Source organism: Lygodium microphyllum, chromosome 13 (assembly GCF_053477565.2).
Source record: "Lygodium microphyllum isolate KBCC chromosome 13, Lygodium_microphyllum_v1.1.10, whole genome shotgun sequence".
In the NCBI taxonomy this organism is placed as follows: Eukaryota; Viridiplantae; Streptophyta; class Polypodiopsida; order Schizaeales; family Lygodiaceae; genus Lygodium; species Lygodium microphyllum.
The window spans coordinates 47548365-47572173 of record NC_141147.1 but is presented as its reverse complement, the minus strand read 5'-3'; the positions used below and the strand labels follow the sequence as shown (position 1 = coordinate 47572173).

Below are 23809 nucleotides of genomic sequence, written 5' to 3'. Positions count from 1 at the left end.
CACACCTTCCCCAAGTAGGTTGGAGAGAAAACGCGTGCCGCGACGGGTCCTCCAAATTAGATCCTAGTGTATTAATGGCTCTGCACAAGCATAGATTCTCACTTGCAAAATAGCAACTAACAGCCCATACCCAAAAAAAGAGGAAGAGAAACCCTAGAACCTCAATGGGCCAATCTAGCCAACAAGGGCAAAAAGGCCATACCACAAAAACATGTATAGGTTGTGTCTGGATTGCATCTAGTCAAAACATCATGCAACAACATCAAGCTACTGCGAGGATGGCTAGACATGACAGTCCTGATAATAGATGCATCCTAAACAACACTACACAGATGACCCAATATATCAACAGAGAATCCAAATCTAGCTGTGTAGTTGGGGACTCAAGGGCATGTATCAAAAGGCTTGAATTTACAAGCCAAGACCTAGAAGATGAAGACATAGTACCGCGTGCTTATCTTAGGATCAAACTCACCACAAAAATAGAGCATAGTGTCAATGCTCTTATCGATCAAGGAGTAGATTTTAATATCTTGACCTATGGAGCATGGACCCTACTAGACCAACCAAAGCTCACATTGACTAATGCAACTGTTAGTCCTTACGGGGGACACCCACAAGCACTCATAGGGAAGTGCAAAATCCTTGTGACTATTGAAACTTGAAGCTTGCCTATCCTATTCCATGTTCCTACAAATAATGCAAATTGTGAAAAAGACCCTCTTAGGATGACCCTTCAAAAGGGTGATGAAGTGTGAGGTTGATTATTAGCACAGAGGATACACTTGACACTACCAAGTGTGAGGATAATCACAACCTTCAGCAACAAGGGTGACCTCATCAAACCTCGGGGGAAAGACAAGGAACACTCTGGCATGCCATCCAAGCCTAGTAATGAGAGCAAGGACTTGTTGAAAGAGTTGATAGAAGTGCATGTTGAGCAGAGAGAACCAGTGAGTGAGGCCATGCTTGAAACAAGAAGGTCAGGTGACAATGCCAAGGATAGGCTTTGGACTTACAAATATCGTAGAAGACCACAAAAGAAGCCCAAGCCTTATAGAAAAATGTGTCAATGGAGAGCCGCCACAACACCGCGATGGATATCCGAAGCGTTGCTACGTGCTCAAGGGTATTACATATGTAATCGATGGGTTTGGGTACCAAAGCCCCCTGTTAAACCACCTCTATCAGTTGAAGGCCAGATCGCATCAAAAGTGAAGAAGTGCAATAGAAAATATTAAAAAAAATCCAAGTCTCGGGTCAACAATGTTGGAGTGACTAAGGCCCTCTCAATTGAAATCAAGAAACCAAATGGGACCATTCGAAATGTAGATCCTCAATCTAGCATTCTGAACAAGCAGATATCAGATCTAATCGTTGAGGGTACACAAAAGCCACTAGTTCCCAAGGAGCCTTTGATTTCCCAAGAGGATAATGAATATCATAGGCGCAACATTGCATATGGTAAGGTTGATTCCTCACCAAAGTAAATGGCAGAATCATCTAACAGCCACCACAAGCAAATCTTCTAGCTAGTGGCAAGTCCGCCTAGGAGTCCCAAATCTCCTACATCCTCTTCCCCTAAACGGACACAAGAAGCAAAACAATAGTTGCCAAGTGTAGCTTCTCAACCCAATTTTTATCTCCATCTAAGCTTCCAAATGTCCAAGAGGTGGGACATGACACCGCCCTTAGCTCTCAACCTAAGGATATGCCTATGCAATCCACTGTGACTAGTTATATCTGCACAAGTGAATGCTCAAAGGGCAACAAAAGAAATGACCACTTCCGATTTTCCTAAGGACTTAACACCACAGTCTACCATTAGTAGCCAAACCACCGAACTAACTGCTACTCCTTCCAATCAGGGATCACAGTAGTCACAACCTTTGGCCGTGACGATGCCTCTTGTGGAATGTGTCCTTAGCAATTCACATGTGGAAGAGGTGTCGCAACCAATATCCTTGACACCTCCAACACTGCCAAAGCACCTAAATCATAGGCTTGAGGAGAAATCTCTCAAAGATTTGGCCAAGGAGATGGCTCATCTGACCAATGAACCAGAGATGAAGTGCTTGATGAAGCTTGATTCACAAGCTGAAAGCCATCACATGTGCGTACGTCCATGGGGACATTGGAAGGCCAACATTGGAGCACACAAATCTCATAGTGCCGAACCCCTGACTTGGGACAAGCAACAAAATGTTTGCTCCTGCTATGTAGTTGTTGCTGAGGAAGTCATAGAGGACATCCCAAAGGCCACTACTAGAGAATTGTTCTTGATACCCTCATGTTATACTGCTCATTGTGAGACAAATAGGGAAAGGCTTGAAGCAATCAAATGAAAAGGGAAAGGACAAGGTAAATTTGTGCAGAAATGGTACTCCAAAAAATGTTTGGCAACCAAAATTGGCCACCACCTAATGACATTCACTAAGCAAAGGAAAGCCCTTTGGACATCAATACATGGTCCCACGTACATTGCCCCAACCTCATTACAAGTGTTGGCAGAGGTCCATGAGGTCCAACTTTCTACCACTATCCAAAACATCCCTTGTATGATAAACTGCTTCTAGAAGAAGATCTACATGTGGCTAGTAGGCTAGGAGTAGGGAGCATAGTTCATGATGTTAGTGTGTATGTCTTTTTCCTCACTCAAGACCCTACAATCCTAAATCTCTATGCTTCCCATCAATATAACCCTAACTTCTTCAGCTAGTTTCGTCCAAGCCTATATGGTAGGAATGCTAAACTGTCTCCTGGATCTACACTAGAGTCACCCAAACCCCCAAAGCAAGAGAAAAATAGCTCTAAACACAACACCCACTCTGATAAGAAGCAATGGAGGCATATTCCAATGGATAAGGGCAAAACCTAGAGCAAATGCCCCCTGACCAAGAGCAACTGCCAATGCAATTGGATGAGGGGCTAAACGCATGAGAATTAGTGGAAGAGCTAGACTCTCCAAAAAGAGAGGTAGCTTTACCCTCACAACCTAGCAAGGTTGTCTAGCAGGTCGCGGCTATGTCCCATGAGGACACGTCAAAAAAAGAGAATGATGAGGCCCAACCAAGCACATCAATGGCTGACCTAGTTCAGGGTCCTAATTATTTAAAGGATACACCTTAATTGCCCAAGAAAAGGAGGAGAAAATAATGAAAACAATGTGAGTTGAAAGTGGCAATATATGCCAAGAGGATCGAGACCAAGAGCATTGAAGAGCTGAGGAATAAAACATCGAGTCCATCCACCAATGAATCCATTGCCATCTCTCCTAACATCAGTGAAAGCTCAAACGCATCCATGTGTTCTGATAATTCAAAGCAACCATTACCATCAATGGTTGCTTGCAACACTCAATTCGCTGACAACAAAACTTGCATTAACCAATCAAGAGTGGATACAACACTGTCACAACAGGGTGACAAAACTATAACAGTCACATCTGAGGAGAACCATGATGCAATAGCAACAAAGCCTCAAGAGAAACATGAAAACCCTGAGTGGATACAACACTATCACAGCAGGGTGACAAAACTATAACAGTCACATCTGAGGAGAACCATGATGCAATAGCAACAAAGCCTCAAGAGAAACATGAAAACCCCGAGGACATAAGCAATCCTAGCATTGACCAATCTTACTCATCTATTCCTGAGCCCCAAGCCACATTAAAGCCTAGGGAAACCCCCAAAACCTTGCATGAGATAGCAACCAAGCAAGCCTTCATAAAACATAGAAGTGTCACATAGTGCTTGGCTGAGTTGGATGCTAAACTCAAAATATTCACACATGTCTATGTCCTTGTAGACATGGGCACATTCCCCAGGGAGCAGCTTGAGGAATACTTGCCATATCCTCTATCATGGGAAGAGCAAGAATATCTTGACGAGCACTATGACAAGCTCCTACATAAACGCATGCAACTCATCTCTGACTATGAAGCCGGCGACTTATGCTTAACTATGACATTAAATGGTGTGCTTTGCCAACCAAATCTCTTAGAGATAGAGCAACTAAAGTGACAATCAAAAGGTCAATGTCACTTTGAAAAATGTTGGTTTGAAAATTGTGCCACAATGGCCGAACTTGGAGCCCATCTCAAAGGATCCTTTGGCCAAATGTTGGTCTCAAAGAGACCCAACCTATGTGGCGCCAACTTCCTTTCGAGTATTGACTATCGTTCGGGGTATGGACTTAGTCGGAATTAGCCAAGAAAACTCTCTGGTTGATAAGATTCTCACTAAGGAGGAGCTACGTGTTGCAAGTAGACTCGGACAAGGTACCATGCTACTCGATGTTGCAAAATATATGTTGTTATTGAGTAAGCTGCCACGAGTATTGGATGTATGTGTTGCACTCCAGTACAGTCCTGAGCTCTACAATTGGTTTTTATCCTCACGAAGTGACATGGATGCATAAATTGTACATAAATAAAAATGAATTTGTGACTGTATATAAATAATACCAACACACACAAGTAATGATAGTCAAGCACAAGTAGAAAAGTTTGGGTTTGGCAAGATGAGCTCCTCAAGTCCTCCCCTTACCACGTGTCTTGAAGTCATGACCGTCTCCGCTTCCAACTGGAGGGCATGCAACCCTCATTGCCGCCATGGGAAGCCCTGGCCAACACCTCTGAGGGTGTAGACGGGGTGCCATCCCTTCCTTTTGGGGACGATCTCTATTCCATTCCATCACAGTGAGTCCACGCAACTTGACATAAGCAAAGAACTGCTATTGGCCAAAATCCACCCCACATTTAAAGTAGGATGAATGTCATCACAGGGGTCGTACCTCTACAGCAACTACTACATGCATCGCCTCACCACTCATTATATGCACTTGATAATCCATTGTTTAATCCCTTTCATGTGAGTAGCTCTGTCTTACCTCAAGGCCTAACCCTTGGTTCACATTTTTGTAGGTTCCTCAATAGTAACCCGTCATGCAGCACCCCATGTTGCTAGCCTGCAAGAAAACTCTCCTTCGCAGAAGGGAGCACATGGTGCAAGCTGCGCCATCAGAACACTACGTGCCCATCCTAAAGATATATTCACCGAGACGAGGCCCAAAGCATCACCGCCTAGGATGCAAGCCAAACGCTACCCAAACCAGTAAGAGGAAGGCTCAGAGGGTAGTGACCACTGACATGCAGGCCCTCCCCAAATGCTCGAGCACCAAATACTCAAAAGAGGAGAATGAAGCTAAAGACAAGAAGGAATTTTTTGAATTGTTTCAGAGCATTCTTGATACGGTAGCAGCCAGGGACTACACCATTTGGATTCCAGCCGATATTTCCCCAGCCTTGCCTAATAGGAGCTCACCACCAACAATGCCCCAATCGTCTGGTCACTTGGACACTCACCCCACCTTATAAAGATAGAATAGCCCCTCTTTTGTATAAGATGCTTACCAAGTGCTATCTCACCATGACTTTTTGTCTTTAGATTATTAAAAGAGGCAGGTTCCCCAACTATACAAACTTTCCTTACCTACTTCTAACATATTTCACATCTTTAACAAAAAAAAAGATAATCAAGCACTTGTGATATGCATTGAAGTCAACACCATAGGATTTAGATAATTGATGTCTTTTTGCATTACACTTGCTCATTATGATTGAAGCATATGACTTGCATGTATTCTCATGAGTTGTCAAGTGGATGCAGGACGACGCAAAGTCTTTGTACGAAAGTGTTCAATGCCCAAGTCACCACAAGACCACCCACCCCCGACAAAGAGCCATGATGGAGACCCCATTGCTAAAAGAGAAAATCACCCCTGCAAATAAAGCACACATTGCTTTTAAACATGGCCCGTAGCATAGTCATTGGCTACTATCTCTTTCTTGGCCAAACTCTACATCTGGCTCATTGCAGTTGCCACCTCAATTGTACCAATGTCTCATGTGTTACAAAGATTTTAAAAAAATCTCAAGTGTATCTCTCCATCTCAACAACTGTTCCTCTAGTAGCGAGGCTAGTAACACAATCATCCTTGTAATATCCATTCTCCATAGCCCTTGGATCTCAATAGTTCTCAGTCTAAATGAAAGGCTGATCGCGTCAATGTATTGCATTGGTTGTATTCATTTTATTGAGAGAGAGACAGACAGACAGACAGAGAGACAGAGAGATAAGAAAAGAAAAGAAAAGAACAATGAAAAGCAAAGAAAAGAACAAAAGCACTCATGATCACAACACAATACCTAGGGGTCCTCAAATTAGATACATCAGGTGACCTTGGTCGGCTGGTTTTGTCCCCAATCCCCTAGCCTATTACACATCCCCCACAATTGTTTAGGGCACATCAAGGGCAGGATATACCTAGGGAGCTTATTAGACTTGTCATCGTGACCCATTTGCATGATTCTTTTTTCACACTCCATCTCAATACCATTGCAATCGATAGTAGTAAGCAAGGCATGAAAGACCATGGAAAGTACATTTTATGCTTTGAACAATACAAGTAGCCACCAGCTACCAAAAGCTAAGATGTCAATAAGCTCAATTATGCTACATCATGTTGTCACAATCACAAATGATATCTCAAGAAGCCATTGTGTGTAATTTTCCTCAACATCGACAATTTTTTCCACCCCATTGAACCCTTGCTTCATCTACACATTGCTATGAGAAACCAGACGAGCAGTCTTCTAACTATGTAATATGTATGTATGCACGGGCACTCACATAATATCTGAACGACAATCTATACACAATTTGGGTCCTCAAGTGTAGGACATTACTCTCAGCTTGCTTAGAGTTCAACCTATCTCACAAACTAATCAACCTACATCTTGTGCACACAATAAGAAGACTAGCACTAACCCCTATTAGGGAGAGACCATATGAGAGGTTTTCAATTGCAAGTATTGATGACTACAATGAAAGTACCGTTAGCTCTTTATCAACATTCAACTCTGAACTCTTATCCTTTATCATCATGCAAGCCCACCAAAGAATCATCATGTGCAGAATCCCCAACAAACCGCACCTATGCTAGCCATCAGTGCAATTCCCAACAAAGAACAGCGCTATCACCAACTCCAACAACCCTACCACCAGCCACCCAGGCCAACAATGTGCCCCCAATGACCTTCATCCAACCACCACCAAAACTCCTCCAAGGAAAACCACATATGTCCCTTCCACCCATGTCTTCGATGCATGCCAAAGCCTGCTACCTACAATGATGAGTGCCATGGGATTAACACTCATCTAGGAGGGGGGTAATATTAACCCTCAGATGAACAAGGTGGAAAACCTAGAAAATCTAAAGCAGAAGACAAGGCCAAGGCAAAAGTGAAACGAAAGATGAAGGCGCGCTAAGAAGAATTTGGAAACACAAGAAGTGTAAAAAAGTCATAAATCAAGGAGAAAGGTACACAAGAAAAAGCACAAGTCAATACTTTTGTAAAAGAGCACAAGGCACACCATGATTTATTTTAAGAGCATCAGGTTCTCACCAGTGAAAATTGTAAAAGTAGATGGGAGGTAGGAAGGAAGCTAGGAAGATATGAGAACAATGGGACAAAGGGCTTAGGCTATGGCCGACCATGTAAAAAAGGGGATAAGGGGATGACCGCCCAAAAGGGATTTAGGGTTTTGTATATAAAGTTGAAAAGTGAATGAGAAGCTCATTCTTGTATGTGGCCAAAAGTAGCTCTCTTTCTCTTCTTGTTCTTGCTTGCTTGAGCTTGTGCTTGAGAGAGGGTATGAGAGTGTGAGGGAGTGAGTGTGTGAGGGTGAGGGACCATGGTGGAGAAGCTCTCCATCTTCTCCTCTCTTCTTCTCTTCTCTTCTCTTCTCTTCTCTTGCATTGCCTTGCTTGCGATGATGGAGCTTGGAGCGTGGAGCTTGAGGATGGAGCTTGCTTGAAGCTTGCACTTGGATCATGGAGCTACCGGAGTGCTTGAGAGAGGAGGCAACTTGATTTGGCATGGAGGTAATCTCACTACACTCGTAGAGATGGATAGTGCATCGGCTATGTGAGAGATAGCCATTAGTGCTCATCTTAAAATGCTTGAAACAATAAGGGGTCCGTGGTTCTTGGTAGTTGATCGCCTCTACACCCTTCTTTGGATTCTGTAGAGGATAGAGGAGCTCTCTCACTTTGAGGAGACTTAAGATGTGCATCAACTACCATACGATTGGCACCTCTACCAAAAATCAAACGACCAGCAAGTATATCCACTTGACAGTTGGATCGCAAGATCCATGGCCTTCCTAACAATACTTGATAGCTTGGCCATTCTACGAACCTAATAACCCTAAAGTCCACAGTGTAATCCACACTCGCAACGGTCACAAGGACTTTGGTAATAAAACCTTCATGTTGTCTCAAACTGTCATCAACCATTCGCAGAATTGTGGAGGCATCCTTTTGGATTACTAGACCTAGTCTCTCCATCAATTCTAAATGCATGATATTAACAAATGATCATGTATCTACGATAGCATGATCAACTAGTATTCCATCAACATAGTCTGCAACCCTTGGGCAATGTTTTTCAACATGCACCCACTAATCATCTCCTACTCGTGCTATGCCCAAAGGTTCCATGATATACCCAATACACAAGATCTTTTTAAATTCCTTGTGCACTCTTGGAGACAACTTAATCACCTGCAAGAGATTCACTTTTGGTTTAACTTCACAAAGAGAGCTTGCCAAATTGAATTCATGATAATTCACTAGACCATTCTCTCTTTTGGTCATCGAACTGCTTTTGATGCTTCCTTCTTATCTTTTTCCTTTCTCCTTGGTGATTCTTTATCCTTCTTGGTGTCAGCTTTACTCTCTATGGGTTTTAAAGGTCCCCCTTCCATCTCAAGGTTAAGGACTTGTGTCCCTTTGTCATCTTGCTTAGGGTTTCCATCGATAGGTCTTACATTACCTTTGTCACCTTCTCTACCCTTTTGACCTCTCGTAATGGCCTACAGGTCAAAGGCTTCACTCCCATTAACCCATACAACCTCAATGAGGCTAACTCAAGTGCCACTAGGAAGCTCCTCTATAGTAGCCTTACCTCTTTGAAGGATTTATTTTTGCCCACCATCTTGTTGAAGATTGTTTCCTTGCGCACGATGGTTAACAGGACCTAGTTGTCTACCACCGTGCTGGAGAGAGCTAATCTTACTCCAACAGGTGGCAGCCAAATGGCCGGACTCCCCACATATGCCGCATTTGATGTTTGGACAATTTTGAGGGTAGTACTAGCCACCACACCATTTACAACTAAATCTTGATGGGTCACCCTCTTCAGGAGGGTGTCGACACTCTTTCAGATTCTATTATTTTTTAAGGACTTTGATGTCAACAGCTATTTTTCTATATTGTTTAGAAATCATGTCAGTGTGATGCTTCATCATATCCTTAACTTCGCTAAGGACATTTGATGAACTTGACTTATAACATGATCATCTATTGGTCATTCCATTGGCCTAACAATTTGATTAGGCATTGGTTACTGACTCACAAGAACAACACTAGGGTTTGATGCTTAGCCTCCAACGTTTGGCAAAGCCATCTAACTAGCCATATGCATAGTCACAGTGGGAGGAGTTGGCAATAAAGGCACATTTTAGACCATGCTTCCTCTCACATTCGGGTTAGTTATAGCAATCCCTTGGCTTCCATTGCCATTGGCTAAATTATTTTCCAAAACTAGACCCATATTAAGATTGGTTTAAGAGGCATAGGCCAGTTGTAGTCGAAATTCTACTTCTTGTGCTCATCTAATGGTAGTGTCTACATCCGAAAAAGTGACACTACTCAATTGCACCTAAATGTTGAAATCTAGACCATGCAAGAAATATTGCAGTTGGGTAGCTCCTAGAATAGAGATAGAGGCTTGCAATTTGCAAAAGACATCTTTTAACTTCTTGGCATATGCTCAAATATCCTCAAGTGGCTTTTGACGTGTCACATTTAGTACACGTAGCCAATATTGACCACCCCTTTTAGGGGCAAACTCTCTTCAAAAGGCTTCGGTAAATAAATCAATAGTGGTTATGGTTCCAACCTCTAGGCCGTAATACCATATGGCAGCTCTTCCCTTGAGAATCATGTTAAACATCGACTTTTGAAACTTTTTAATATGGAGCTCCGAATCTTCCTCCACTAACCCATTAAAAATGGGCAAGGGAAAAGCTAAAGCTCAAAAATCCACCATTCCAACAGGTATAACAATAGGTTGTGCTACCATGGTAACAACCAGATTCACTCGGTATAGGGGTTTGAACAACTCGGATTATAGCTCCACTCGAAGTGGAGGGAGGACTGATTGGAGGGGGAAAAGAACTAGAGCTTCCTCCCCATAATGGACTATGTGCCGAGCTATGGTTGTTGTTGAGATGACAAGCTCAACACATGTGGACATTGATGATGGACCACCTGGTTAGATGGGTCCACACGTCTACACTTAGCACGTCGGTGGTCATTATGACTCTCACATCTCCACTGACTCATTACTTATTATATTTAGGTTGTTACACCTATTTACAGCTGGCATAGTTATAGCGCCAGTCGACTAGTGTAGTCGGTTATGCATTGTTTGACTTAGTAGGCCACTTTCCTTTATGTTGTATCTTATCTATACTTTGTGTACATTGTAAAGTATGTGGAAGAAGAAGAAGAAATCAGCAAGAAAACGTTTTGGCCTCCATCTCTCTTCTTGTCTCTTAAGTGAGCTTCTCCTTGTGCATTCTGTGTGAGATTGGCGCAGCATCTTGAGCAAGTCCCCCCAGCATGCGATTCTTGACAGTTGTTAAGACCCCGCCCTTGCAAAGCTATTGTGTGACTCCTTTGCGAAGAGCACATTCTATTTATCTCGGCCCGCTGTCTAGCTTGTTCAATCCTTTCTTGCTTTTGGAGCTTCGCTTGACGATCTTGTGAGTCTAGCTCACTAATCTTTGGCATACATTAAAGAATAGGTCCCAATCAACCAAGGCATAGAAACTACCACTTGTAGGAAGCTCTCAACAAATGTACCACCTGTCGGAACCTAGAATGGGCCCTGGCTATAGGTACTAGCTGAGCCTCTAATACTCCCACAAGACAACCCCACACGGCCTCATGGCTAGGAGCATCCAAGGGACACACTGCCCTAATTGCTAATATAGATATTGCATTTGTAATGGAATGTAGTCTAACGATTGCCCTTCCTTACTCCGTAGAGGGAGATCCCATTCATCTTGGTATAATATACCACGTAAGACAAACATAGAGGAGGCAACCTCTCCGGTTGAATGTTGTGACCCACCGCAACTCTCCTATACCGAGAGGATTGGCCCCCCGATGCACCACTTACACAAATAACATAGACGTAACAAGCTCCACTCTTGTTTTAAACGATCCAGGAGATATAAATTTTCTCACTTTACAATCTCCCAAGGAACCCAAATGCCTAAACCTACAGCTTAGATGCCTCACAACTCAACGAGGTCATGTATATCAAAAACCAATTGCAATGTGTCTAGGAGTTACCATGTGATATGGGCAATGCAACTGTGAATGCCATAGTGCTCAAACATTTCATAAATCAACTTTTTGTGGTGCAACAAACATGTCTTTCCATAATTTTAGTCTATATGTCATGCTTCGTTGGCTAAGCGTCAACCTCGAGCCTTCTTGTACGACTTAACCATCTTTTAAGTCAATTTATAAATGTCCTATATGGTATGCACAAACAAATAGACCAAAATTTCATATATTTTCAGCAACTAATCAGCATCAAACCCCTCTTCCCCCCTATTGTTTAGGTTTTGCATCGTTGATAGGTGTAAAGAGCGGGTTTTTTGTGTGTTTTTTTATAAGAAAAATAAAAATGGAATTTATCATGAAGACACAACTGAATTGAGGCTTATCTCTTATGCTAAAAGCACATGACATACATTCACAGACATAAACCTTATTTTTTCCTAATTTTCTAATGCAAAAACCTAAAATTTCACATTTTTTGCTACTTATCTTCATTTATTTCTTCATAAAATGTGATATTTAAAAATTATGAGTTCTTATTGATCAAGGACACTCACTATTATTTTCATATCAATTTTTATCCCATATGATCCCAAAACACTCAACAAAAATTCCAAATTTCATTATTTTTATCAAAACCGCAACTTATGAGTTTTGTGTATTTTGCGAGAAATTATTATATCATCATATTTTCTGGTATTCTTTCATATTTTAGAGAGAATGCAACATGGAAAATCAAGAACAATCAAAATCAAGCACATACTCCAATCATTTTTCATAAAACACAAGAATCGCTCACTTATGCATAGAAACCCTATTTTGGAGACGCATATTCCATGGTTGGCAGGCCACTCGCTCATTCTTGGCCATTGATTCTCTCTCACAACCCGATCTATGATCCTCTTTGCTCCAACACCATCATTCCATCAAAAACGTCCATCACACCCCACGCCCTTCTTCCATAGAGTTACGCATGTGAACGACAGTAAGAGGAGAGAGGAGAGAGAAATACTAAAAATCATAATTTCGATTCCTTTCATGAAAATCAGCATATTTACATTCAAAATCTTGCTCTTGGCATGTAGATCTGACTTCCGTCTCTCTCTCTCTCTTGATCGGGTGTATTGTGAAGAGATACAAATCCATCCAAAAATGAGGCGCAAACCAAAAAATGTCCCCCTCCTTCTGTGGGGCATGAATTTAATTTTTTTTTCATTTACATTTCATTTCATGTCATTTATTAAATGTCCACTTTGAAAAAAACCACTTTCACATTGCTCCACGAGGGTTTTTGGTCTGTTTGGAGGGGCAAAATGACTCGGAATTGCGATCTGATTGGATGGCTGGCTTTGTGATGTTGAAATCTATAAATCTAAACCTTGTCATGCACTTTCTATCTCTCAGATCCAGTGGCTGCTTTATAACGCCAGACCTTGCGGGGATTAAATAGGGAGACAAACGACCTCAGATCAATGAATGGAGACTTGCGTTGGATTCCTAACGTCGAAATGCATCTAGGGAAACTCCAACTTGGCTATCCTCCACTGTTTGATTTTTCATGAAAATTTGGTCTTTAATGCTTCTCGGGCACTTCTTGCCTCAAAATGGCCTCAAATGCTTTAAGCATAGCTCGTAAGCAGCTCCTAAAATCCAGGTCTTACTAGAAAAACCCTTTTTCTTTTGCATGGTCTCTATGAATTTGTTGGAGGTAAGCTAATAACTCCACTAACTTGGAGACTTGAGGGCAATTCTTTCACTTCAAACCCTTGTAGGCCAATCAACTTTCACAAGCAACTATTTTATAAATTGTAGGACTTCTTAAAACTTTAAGACCACATTACATACATCTGAATCTTGGACTTGCTTTGATAAATTCATAATATTTGATGGATTAAAGTGTGGTAACTTTGGATCAAGAAAATATCTAATTGAGATTGAATCACTTGGAGTAGAGACAACTTTAGCAAATTTTGCATCCAAATTGACCTTGCCCAACTTAAAAATACTTTTTTTATCGAAAAATTTGTGTGTTGATGATGGCTTGAGAATATTTGCAACTAGTTCAAGTCAAAACTCTCCTCATTATACATCGACTACACCATTCACTTTAGTGTTTTGACACCATAACTTATTGCTAGTAAGTCATCCAATATCAAACACTTGGTGCTATTGGGAGCTCAACATCTCCTCCTTCGAGATCCCCTCTTTCCTTGCTACATTTAGGACATTCCTTAAATTCAAATAATGCTTCTCCTTTCCCTTATTTGTGAGATTGGAGTTGAATGCGACAGATTGGGACTCTTTTTTCCTCGATTTTTATATAAAGCTCCCAAGACCATTCTCAGCCTACTACAATCCTTCATATTTTAGGTGCCTGTTAGCTAAATGTCTTGCATAATCTACTCAGACACAACACGTTGCTAGTTTGGGATAGCCTCATTCTTTGCAACTGCAATATGTCGTAGGTATCATAGTTAATGAAGCCTATATTTTTATTAAGTTCATCACCTACTAGACACTTCTTGTGCCCATTGGTTCCCTAAACTCTTATCTCATCTCTTGAGTTGAGGATTTTCACAACCTAGGCTTCTCAATGTGTGGCAAACGCAGAGCATCTAACACCAAAGATGGTATGAGCTCTACCATCCCACCAAGCCAACCCTTTGATTTTCTTAGTTCCTCCATCTATAATGGAGCACACATATTCTATTGCCACTTTAGCAATGGTAGGCTATATAATCCCATAGACCAATCTTAGACAACAACCAGTACTAGATTTTCATGTTAGATAGATTAAAGGCACACTTTGTGAAGCTTGGAATCCTTACTACTAAGGTGATGAGACAGGATGCCTAGGGGATTTTTATTTTGTGAGCTATCCTCTTCCTTCGATTTCAAATGCACTGAGGTCATCTTGACCTCTTATCACCATCAAGCTCCCACACTAGCAAGAGCTAACTTTTGTATTGGTTGTGTCTTCCACTTGTTACTCCTTGTTACTCCTTGTGATGATTTTCATGGCTATAACAAGGTTGCACAAATTATTTAACTTGTTGAGCGAAAAAAGGAATCTACACAAAGAGAAGATAAGGGTTTCTATTTCATTCGATAGAGTTTGTTGCGTGCACCATTGCACACAAGTCATCTATAGAAGATTTTCCTCTATTTTATCATTTCTCAAACTACAAGCTAAGATCAAGTTCATAGAAACCATTGGTGGAGCCATCTTAAAAAAATGCACAATTTTCTTGGTTAAGATGGTAAGAGGAATACAAACATCATCCATATAATGTAGATACCTCCTATGCTATTTGATTTGACTTAAAAACCTAATCACTTTGGATACAACCTTCGGAGGTAGAACTTTGCTTATGCCACTTCAATATTCCATGGAAGAATAGCCATCTCCTCTTCAAAGATAATATGACCAAGAAGCATTCCTCTCTTTTCCACTAAAATTAATTTGAGCGGATTTATAGGCAACCCATACATTCGACACCTTTGAAAGCATAATTTGAGATTACATACATACATACATACATACATACATACATACATACATACATACATACATACATACATATATACATACATACATACATACATGATCCTCTTTTCTTCCTAAAACACAAAAATGATTCAAAGAATACCCTCATAACATATGTCAAATAAGGATCAAATGTCTACCACATGGCACCCTAAAACTCCTTAGGACCATTCTGTAAACCAAAATTCATAATTGTCTTAAAAAAAGCACCCCACTCTATTATGACTAATGTTTTATCCATATCATTTGGATGCATACAAATTTGGTTATAACATGAAAATCCATCAATGAAACTATATATCTGGACACCCCCACAACATCAACAAGTAGTGAATTTGTAAAAGGAAGAGAAAATGGATTAAATATAGTGGATGCATTTAACTTTCAGTACCAATGCACACTCTGAGCTTTCCATTCTTCTTTGTTGATGTGGATGGCATAAAAGTGAGATGCCTATTTTGAGCTACACTTGCACACTAGTATGCAAGGGACTTAGACTAAAAGGGGTGCCCTAAAGCTACCCAAGGGTTAATGTGTGTGCATCTATGAGTAACATACCTGCCTCTAGTCGAGCCAGAAGAGAGGATGTTTGGTAGTTGCTGGAACTCAATTCCTGAGAAAAAACTCCTATGAGGTGAAAATGAGATGTCTAGGGATCCAATGTGTAAGTAAGATTGATGCAAGTGTGTGAAAACTAACCTAAGACTAGGCTATATATGTGTGTATTTGGACTAAGAAGACTAGGCTCTAAAATAATGCAAACAGGGATAGCCTAAGGAAAGTGTCTAAGGTTTATGGGTGTGGCTAGTGTTGGGTGAATGATTAGTTGGGTCTAAATGTCTAAGTTTATAGCCTCTGTGTCACCTCTTATAAAGGGTATGCTATCATGCCAAATATATGGTTTGCAGTGTTGGTGTACCATACCACAAGGAGGTTCCTAATGGCACCTATGATTAAAAGTGAATGAGTATATATGCATGAATAACATTACAATCACACACACAAAGGTAACCTAATGCCTATGTGCACAAGTGCTCATTCGTAGCTAAGTGGATGTGCACAAGTGACCTATGCATGCATAAATGATTTGTGTGCATGAGTGCCTATTTATGAGTGGCTATAAGCGTATGTGCAGAAGTACTATGTGACTAGTGGTTATGTGCATTTCAAGCAATTCAAGCATTTCAAACATGTTAGTCGGCCGTCTCTAACTTAGCCATCTAATGTCCACTCAAAACTAATCATACATCCACTCTTGCAATCTGGAAAGAAAGGAACACAATTTTAATATCGAGATGTAGTGAGATTGCCATCTTACCTAACATATTGTAGTCCGAGGCTCCATGATAACTTCATGATCTGCACATTGCTTCAAAAGCCACACCCAACTCCTTTTATTTGCCTCCTGCACAGTAATGTATAAAAAAGATAATAGAGGAGAAGGAGAAGAAGAAAAAGAGAAAACTCCATCTTACAAGTCTCTTGTTGTCTCCCAACTTGCCCCTCATACACTCCCTCAACTTTACCTCATAGTTCCCTTGCTCTCTCTCAACTCGATCCTCACACACTCCCTCAACTCTTCCTCTTACCATGAGGGATAGGGATAAAGAAAATAAAATATGGATGAGAGCTTCACCTATAAGTTTCTCACTCTTGCATGCTCTCTCTCTCTCTCTCTCTCTCTCTCTCTCTCTCTCTTGCCAACACAAGGAAAATTCATAATAAGAACACGAGTAGCTCAAGTTTGTACATACACAAATATCTTGTTTCATTCATTTTCAATCCTTTTATGCAAAAAGTTAGAGTTATGATTTCTTTGTAAATTAGAGTTTCCAATACTTCTTTGAATCCTCTTTAATGGGCTCATGACCACCCTCTTAGTGCATGTTTCTTCCTAAGGTTAGTGCGTGTAGTCTAAGCTAAAATCAATAGAATATATTGTTATAACTCTCATATTGTTTTTTGGTTGATGAGTGTCCACAAGAAATAGTACAACTTTGCATGGGAGTAAGCCTACTCCCACAAAGAAGATGTAAGTGTCCCACATACTCCAATAAAGATTATAGATGAGAACCCTTTTTTCAAACATATATTGTGGAACTTTAGCTTTGATTTTCTTGACTTTACTTTCCACAATTTGATGTGAATAAGTGTCCATAATAATAATCATGTGAAGAAAAATGCAATACACTAATAAATTTAAAAATAATTATGTCTATATACCTATATCTACTCACACCAAAAAGACAAAACACATTAATCACCCGCCATCTATATACCACACATAATGCAACTAATATTATATATATATATGTGCAACTTGCAAGAAGTCACTATTATGCGATAAACAAAAAGTGAAAATCCATATAATAGATACATAGCATGTATACTATACTCTTGGTTATACAATAACATTCACATAACCAAATGTTTAGACAACACAAATAGAGAAAGAGAGAAATTGAGACGAGCGCATGACAAAACAGATACAATGTTCCCCCATGTATACGTGAGCACCTCCCTCATGTATGGATTTGTATTCCTTAACTTTTTTTACTAAAAACTCATAAAGCATATTCTTTTTGGTTTTTTACTTTTGTTTGAATGAATAACTTGATTTTGTCTAATTCTTAAAACTTGCATAATAAATCCAACCTAGCAAAGATAACTATCTTATAATAATGATTGATAATCTTATACCACTTCCATTCAATTCTCAATATAGGTTGTTCTAGAGAATTAAGTAGTGAATATGTATTTGAAGCCATCTTCTCTTTCAAAGTTCCTATCTGTGATGTCAATAAATGATTGGTTATACTATTGTTTTGAATTGAATCCTAGTTGATTAGATACATTGATTCCTTGTTTTGAATTGAATCCTACTATTTGTGACATCAATAAATGATTGGTTATACTATTGTTTTGAATTGAATCCTGGTTGATTACCACATTTACTTGTGCAATAAATTCTTCTAGTTTAGTTTATTCACTCCCCAAAGAGAGTCTTCACAAGGTGGCTCCAGTATCATATAGAATCAAGGAGCTAATCATTCAATCTACCCAACACATTTGAGCCCCTTATCTTTTTGTAAAAGATGAGGCTACTCAATACTTAGGGAACATAAATTTTCAACATCAACACATTCAAACACATGCAATCACACATGTACATAGAAAAAAAACACTTGATACTCTTTAACCTCACAAAATCAATCCACATAAAATGACCATTATAAGGTTTTCCATTCTTTTACATGTTAAGACACTCGTGTTTACTCCAATGACGAAAAACAATCAAAAGAAGTAAAGAAATGGAGGGAGAATATAATGACAATGGCATGTAGGAGCTCTAATGGTATGCTCCACAAATTGGCAAAATGGGCATAAAAGAAGTGGATATATCAATATCCTAAAGAAGTGAGATTCTTAAAAGGTCAAAAGGATATGAGACTTGTTTATGTGAAGGACGCACTTGATTAAGGATGTCTCTAGGTTAAATGCAATACAATTTGGAGCTAGGATTGTGAATGTAGAAAATTTTAAAATTTCTATTTAGACTTATGCTAATTGAATGGGCATCACACCATGAATTGAGTAGTACCTTACCCCTCTTTCCTTTCCATTCCACCAACACCTCTACGTAAAAGATGGAGGATCACATGGTGATTATGTCATGTATGTGAGTGAGCATGTGGTCGCAACCTAAAGATGCAGTTTAAAGTATGATTTGATAGGATGAGAATCACAACAACTTGGGAAATGGTTGATCACTATTGGAAGGAATTGAGTGACATTAAGATGCTTAAGAACACGTCAGTACTAAGTAGCGTTCAAAATGAGACTGCCAACACAAACACCATTAGACTTCGCAATCGTGAGATAGTTGGAAATACTGTTCCAAGACGAGATTAACGAGGAAAACTCAAACAATGCGTTTGGAAAAGGACAGAAACCAGAAACATGATGGGCATTGGGCACGTACTTACAACGTTGAGAAGTATGATGCTATGGTGGAAGCCTTGGGAGTTTGTTGGATAAAAGCAATTGAAATTTGAACGTAAGGAGGGTCCCCGCCTTCCACTTAAGAGTTAGTGTGTCCCCACGTGTGGGGGTCCGGGGCCGGAAAATTTTGCGGGCTAATGGAATTGGGGAAAAAAATCAAATGCTGGCTTTTCTTTTTTGGAAGCAAAAAAAAAAATCTGGGGTGAGGGGTGGGCTCAGGAGACTGCAAACTCCTGAAGCGCCCAATCCCTGGCTTTGTTGATGAGCAAGAAGCAGACTACGACCTGCTCTTCGAGGTGGGAGAGCTGCTGGACGAGCTGCTGGTGGCTCTTGATGAGCTGGCGGGCCACCTGCTGGATGCACGAGGGCTCGTCGCGGTGGTCCCAGCTGAAGGCCACCAGGCGCCGGGTGCGCTCCAGGTCCTCGTGGAGGCGCGCCACCAGGCAGCGCAGCGTGTCCAGCATGCGGTTCACCGTGAACGCGCCCTTCGTCAGGGCCTCCAGCCGCGCCCGCTGCCGCCGCCAGAACGTCAGGCCCCTCCCACTACCCCCCCGACCTCTCTTCCTCACGACCGTCGCCGCCGCCCCCGCCGCCGGAGCCGCCGCCATGCCCGCCACGCCGTGTGTCGCCGCTACCACCACCAGGGCCACGACCACCCCCGCCGCCACCGCCACCACTCCGGCCGTGCCGCCCCTCCAGCCCCACTCCCACAGCCTAACCATCCGCCCCACCTCGTCCCTCCTCTCCTCCACCCCCCGGGTCAGCTTCCCATACCTCCCCCTCGCTTCCTCGAACCCCTCCTCCCCCTCCCTCCCGGCGAACGGGTTCCTCGCCTCCACCATCCCCTGCAAGCTCTCCGCCACCCTTATCTGCCTCTGGACAACCGCCCCCAGCTCCCCTGACGCCGGCACGCTCGCCAGCGTTTCCTCCATCTGCCTGCATTGCCCCCTCGCCTCCCTTATGGCCTCCAGTAGATCCCCACACAACCTGCACGCCCTTTTGCTGCTGTCGAAGTACTCCTCTGCCAGTTTCAGAATCTCTGGCCTCCCGTCGCTCGCCTTTAGTACCTCTTCCACGCGCTCCTGGTCTGGACTTAGAAGCCCGTCTACTACGTGCCGTGAGCCCGCGCCTTCGATGTCGCTGATCTCTAACCGCTGGGCTTCTAAAACCTCCACTCTCATTCGAAATTCGTTGTAAGAGGCTGTTCTCACTGTAGTGTCATACATTCCTGTCCAGTATGATGTGCTCCCACGGCGAAGCTCCTTAGATGTCGCGAATCTGTGAGATCTGCTGCTTCCAGATTCTGCAGTTTACACAAATCCCAACGGTCAACTTGATCTCAGAGTTATGGGTGAGAACTGATAAGAGCTTTTGCCGTGAGGGAAACAGGAAAATGGGGCCGTGGGTGCGAAGGAAAGAAGTGCAAATCCTTACCCGAGGAGGCAGCCGCAGCCGCAGGAATTTGGTTACAGCAGAAGCATTTGAGGTTACGCGACAGCATTGCGACATGTGGGAGCAGATCGGGGGAGGAGATGGATGTCCGCCGCACGGACGTCCAGCTGTTTGCACTGTTTCACGCAGAAAAGGCAGGAGAGAACCTTGAAAGAATAGGGAGGAGGAGGATGAGGAGGAGGAATGGAGGGGGATGGTGGGTAGGAAGAAGGGAGGAAAGACTGAGCGTCCAGATGAAGAATGAAGACGACAAGTAAACAGAGGTAGCTAGGCCTTTTGCACGTTTCATTCCGTGGCGTGGTGTCATAATGGTTGCAGTCCAATGGTAGCACAAGTAAGCTACTCTGATTAAGCTTATCCAACAAGAAGCACAATCTGGGCACTTACGTAGCCAGTCAGTGACGCTCTTCAATTGTGCAAATTATGTCACGTTCAAGCCTCCCCAGAGTCAACAAACGGCACGACTTGGTTGGATGTTGGGAACCGTATACAAACCGGTTCGACTTTGCCAACCGTTTCATGTTGCTTGCGCTATCGGTTGCTAACGTAGCATTACCTTTTGAAGCTCGCTTGGAGCCACGTGGCAGGAGCGCTGATGTGGCACAATTGGATTGGTAAAGGCGCAAGCGTTGTCGCGTCACCGTGAATCCCGCTTTGATGTTAGCATGTCGTCAATGTCGTGAACTGTGTTGTCCAAGGCTTGTGAAATTGTTCGGTGGATCCACCCGTTGATTTCTGGCCGCTCGAATCTCAGCCATTCAATAATAGTTGCCGACTCCGAAGTGCTAACAAGATCCAACCAAACGGTTAATGCCGGTTAAACAAGGCACGCTAAATGCTTCAAATTTATACTTATAATAATGTGATATATATATACGATATACGACTATGCTGCCGCTTTCACTTTACCGCGTTCGCCTTTCCGGCCACCTTCTCCCTTTCTGTCTCCGCCCCTCTCTCTCTCTCTCTCTCTCTCTCTGTCCAAACCCTTCTTCGCATCGAAGCCTTTTTCATCCCTGCTCATTCCATCTCATTTCTCTGCAAGTCCTGAGCAGGCCTCTCCCTCTTTCTCCCTTCCTGACTCTGTTTCTCTCGCTGCAGGTGTCTGATTCTCTACCTCTTTCTCTTCGACGCGTGCTCTCATGGGCAACGTCGTCCATAGCCGTCTCCTCGGCGAGGACCCTCTCCAATCCCTGGACTTCTCATCTTACGAAGCCGTCTGCATGACCGATCCAGATGTGCAGACTTTTGACCATAACCTTAAGGACCGCACAGGCCGTGTGCTGCAAGCATTAGCTCAGACATCATCTCCAGTTACAACTGGCGCGGGCCAGGCGCCGAGATCGAACCTCTCCCTCGACTGCTTGAAAGAGGTGACGACGTCGCTGCTGGAAATGGACAGGGACGTCATGGAAGTGATTCTGGCATACCAGGAAGATGTATGGAAGAACCAGGAGATACTGATGCTGGTGCGGGAGTTCTTCGACAACAGCCTGGCGACGCTGGAGTTCTGCACGGAGGCGGAGACGTGCATACAGCGGGCGAAGGACAGCCAGCTAGGGGTGGAGGCGGCGCTGGCGATCATGCCGACGGACAGGGACCCAACGGAGGGCGAGGCGAGTCGCATTCTGAACCTGCTGGACGCGTACGCGCAGGAGGGCGGCGGCGGGGAGCCCTTCGGCGGCGAATTCATCCTCAAGTTCCGGGCTGTGCAGGAGCGTCACGCCCTCATGCTGGAGAAGCTCAGAGAGAAGAAGAAGAAACTGGACCGGCGGCTGCGGCACGTGCGGATGTGGGCCAAGGTGTCGTCGATACTGTTCGGGGCCGCGGTGGCGGCGCTGTTGATCTGCTCGGTGGTGGCGGCGGCGATCACAGCGCCGCCCATCGCCGCGGCACTAGCGGCGGCGGCGTCGGCCATCCCGTTGGGGACGGTGGGGGCGTGGGTGCGGTCGGTGTGGAAGGGCTACGAGGACCAGATTCGGGCGCAGCTGGAGGTTTTGCAAGCCATGCAGGTGGGGACCACCGTGGCCGTGCACGAGCTCGAGACCATCCGGCACCTGGTGGCGGACCTGCAGGCCCGTCTGGCCGCCATGGTGCGCAGTGTCGGCCTGGCCACGGGGCAGGGCCCCGATGACGTGGCGGCCCTGAGGCTTGTGGTGGAGGACTTGGCCGCGAGGAGGCTGGAGTTTGTGAGCGCGCTGGATAACCTGCAGCTGCACATCGAACGCGTCAGCAACCGCATCCGCCAGGCCAGAGCCATCGTCCTGCAGACCATCGCCCGGCGCACGCAGAGACGGCAACGCCCCGGGAGCTTCTAGCCTTGGCAACACAACACGGACCACCTCGGAGGAGGAGAGGCCGTCGTCCACGAGGTATTCCAACGTTAATCTAGTGCCAATTTTTTGCTCTTTGTTTGCGCGCACTTGGTTGTCAGTAGTGACTCGCCCAAATCCCACTGCCGGATTTCGACCTACATTCGAGTTGGTTTCGCAACCCAATTGGTGCGCCTTTTCGATTTCGTAATTTTAAGCATACCAAAGGGTCGACCTTGGAAGTTGGATATATCACCAATGACGATCTTGGACGGCTTTCATTTTTTCAGCTGGGTTACACAGACAAACATTCAGTTCATTTTGCTCACAACGCCAATGTAATTGATTCCCCTTTACAATTTCAACATAACACCTTTTGTTTCTAGTTAGATTCCTTTATGCGACTATTGTTGTTATTATAATTTGGATTGTTATAATTATGCTTTGGGTTTTGGCCTTTGGGGTGGGGGGGGGGGACAATTAAAGTAGAAGCATTAGCCAATCAAACAAGTTTTGGTATGGACTCTGCATTTGTGGATGCTTGGGAAATCTAGTTCCCATTTTCTTGAGGGATTGTAGAGTTAATTGAATTTCAAAGTTTGGGACATTCTGTGTGCACAAACACAATAATAGAAGCTCAAAGACTTTAACAATGCATCATGTGGCAATTAAACACTCGATGACGGCCCCTTTGAAATGAGGTCTTCAATAGGGTAGAAATAGGTTTTGCACCTATATCTCAAAACGACTATGGTGTAATACTTAAGAAGAACTGCACAAGATGAAAAGAGTTATCTACTATTATGCGACTCCCTTCTATCTTCAAATTTGAGATAACAAGGCTTAGGTGTCCTTTTTTCCTTGTTTTAAATGTTATTCTCAATGTCTTTATCATATCATTTGCTTATGTTGGTGCTCGATGGACTTGCCTTGAGGGACCAAACATAATAGTAGCACCAATTATCTTGATTGGCAAAGTAAGTGTAGAGTGCCGATTGCTACGATGACG

At 43.1% G+C, this 23809-nt stretch overlaps 2 protein-coding genes across 3 annotated transcripts; one reads left to right on the top strand and one right to left on the bottom strand.

Moving 5' to 3' along the window:
- Nucleotides 1-16376: 16376 nt before the first annotated feature.
- LOC148026597 (UPF0496 protein 3-like) lies at nt 16377-21027 on the bottom strand. Of its 2 annotated transcripts, XR_015692850.1 has the most exons (3): nt 20471-21027; nt 19017-20339; nt 16377-16439 (listed from the first exon to the last, which is right to left on the bottom strand). XR_015692850.1 is itself a non-coding variant. In XM_087691041.1 (2 exons), the coding sequence occupies exons 1-2, from the start codon at nt 20535-20537 to the stop codon at nt 19252-19254; spliced, it is 1155 nt and encodes a 384-aa protein (XP_087547167.1). In that variant the 5' UTR covers nt 20538-21027; the 3' UTR covers nt 18611-19251. The 2 variants fall into 2 exon arrangements, 1 of the variants encoding a protein (XP_087547167.1); XM_087691041.1 differs by lacking the exon at nt 16377-16439 and having other exon boundaries at nt 18611-20339.
- Nucleotides 21028-21446: 419 nt separating this feature from the next.
- Nucleotides 21447-23198, top strand: LOC148026596 (UPF0496 protein 1-like). The gene has a single exon (XM_087691040.1). It carries the CDS (start codon nt 21631-21633, stop codon nt 22804-22806), a length of 1176 nt encoding a protein of 391 aa, XP_087547166.1. The 5' UTR covers nt 21447-21630; the 3' UTR covers nt 22807-23198.
- The last annotated feature ends 611 nt before the right edge of the window (nt 23199-23809 follow it).

What these genes read in the sequence shown, in the direction of transcription:
- LOC148026597 (XM_087691041.1), bottom strand. Translation starts at nt 20,537, where the DNA reads ATGCTGTCGCGTAACCTCAAATGCTTCTGCTGTAACCAAATTCCTGCG. An exon ending in GGCTGCGGCTGCCTCCTCGG is followed by an intron (nt 20,340 to 20,470) that starts GTAAGGATTTGC and finishes TGTAAACTGCAG; the next exon opens with AATCTGGAAGCAGCAGATCT.
- LOC148026596 (XM_087691040.1), top strand. Translation starts at nt 21,631, where the DNA reads ATGGGCAACGTCGTCCATAGCCGTCTCCTCGGCGAGGACCCTCTCCAA.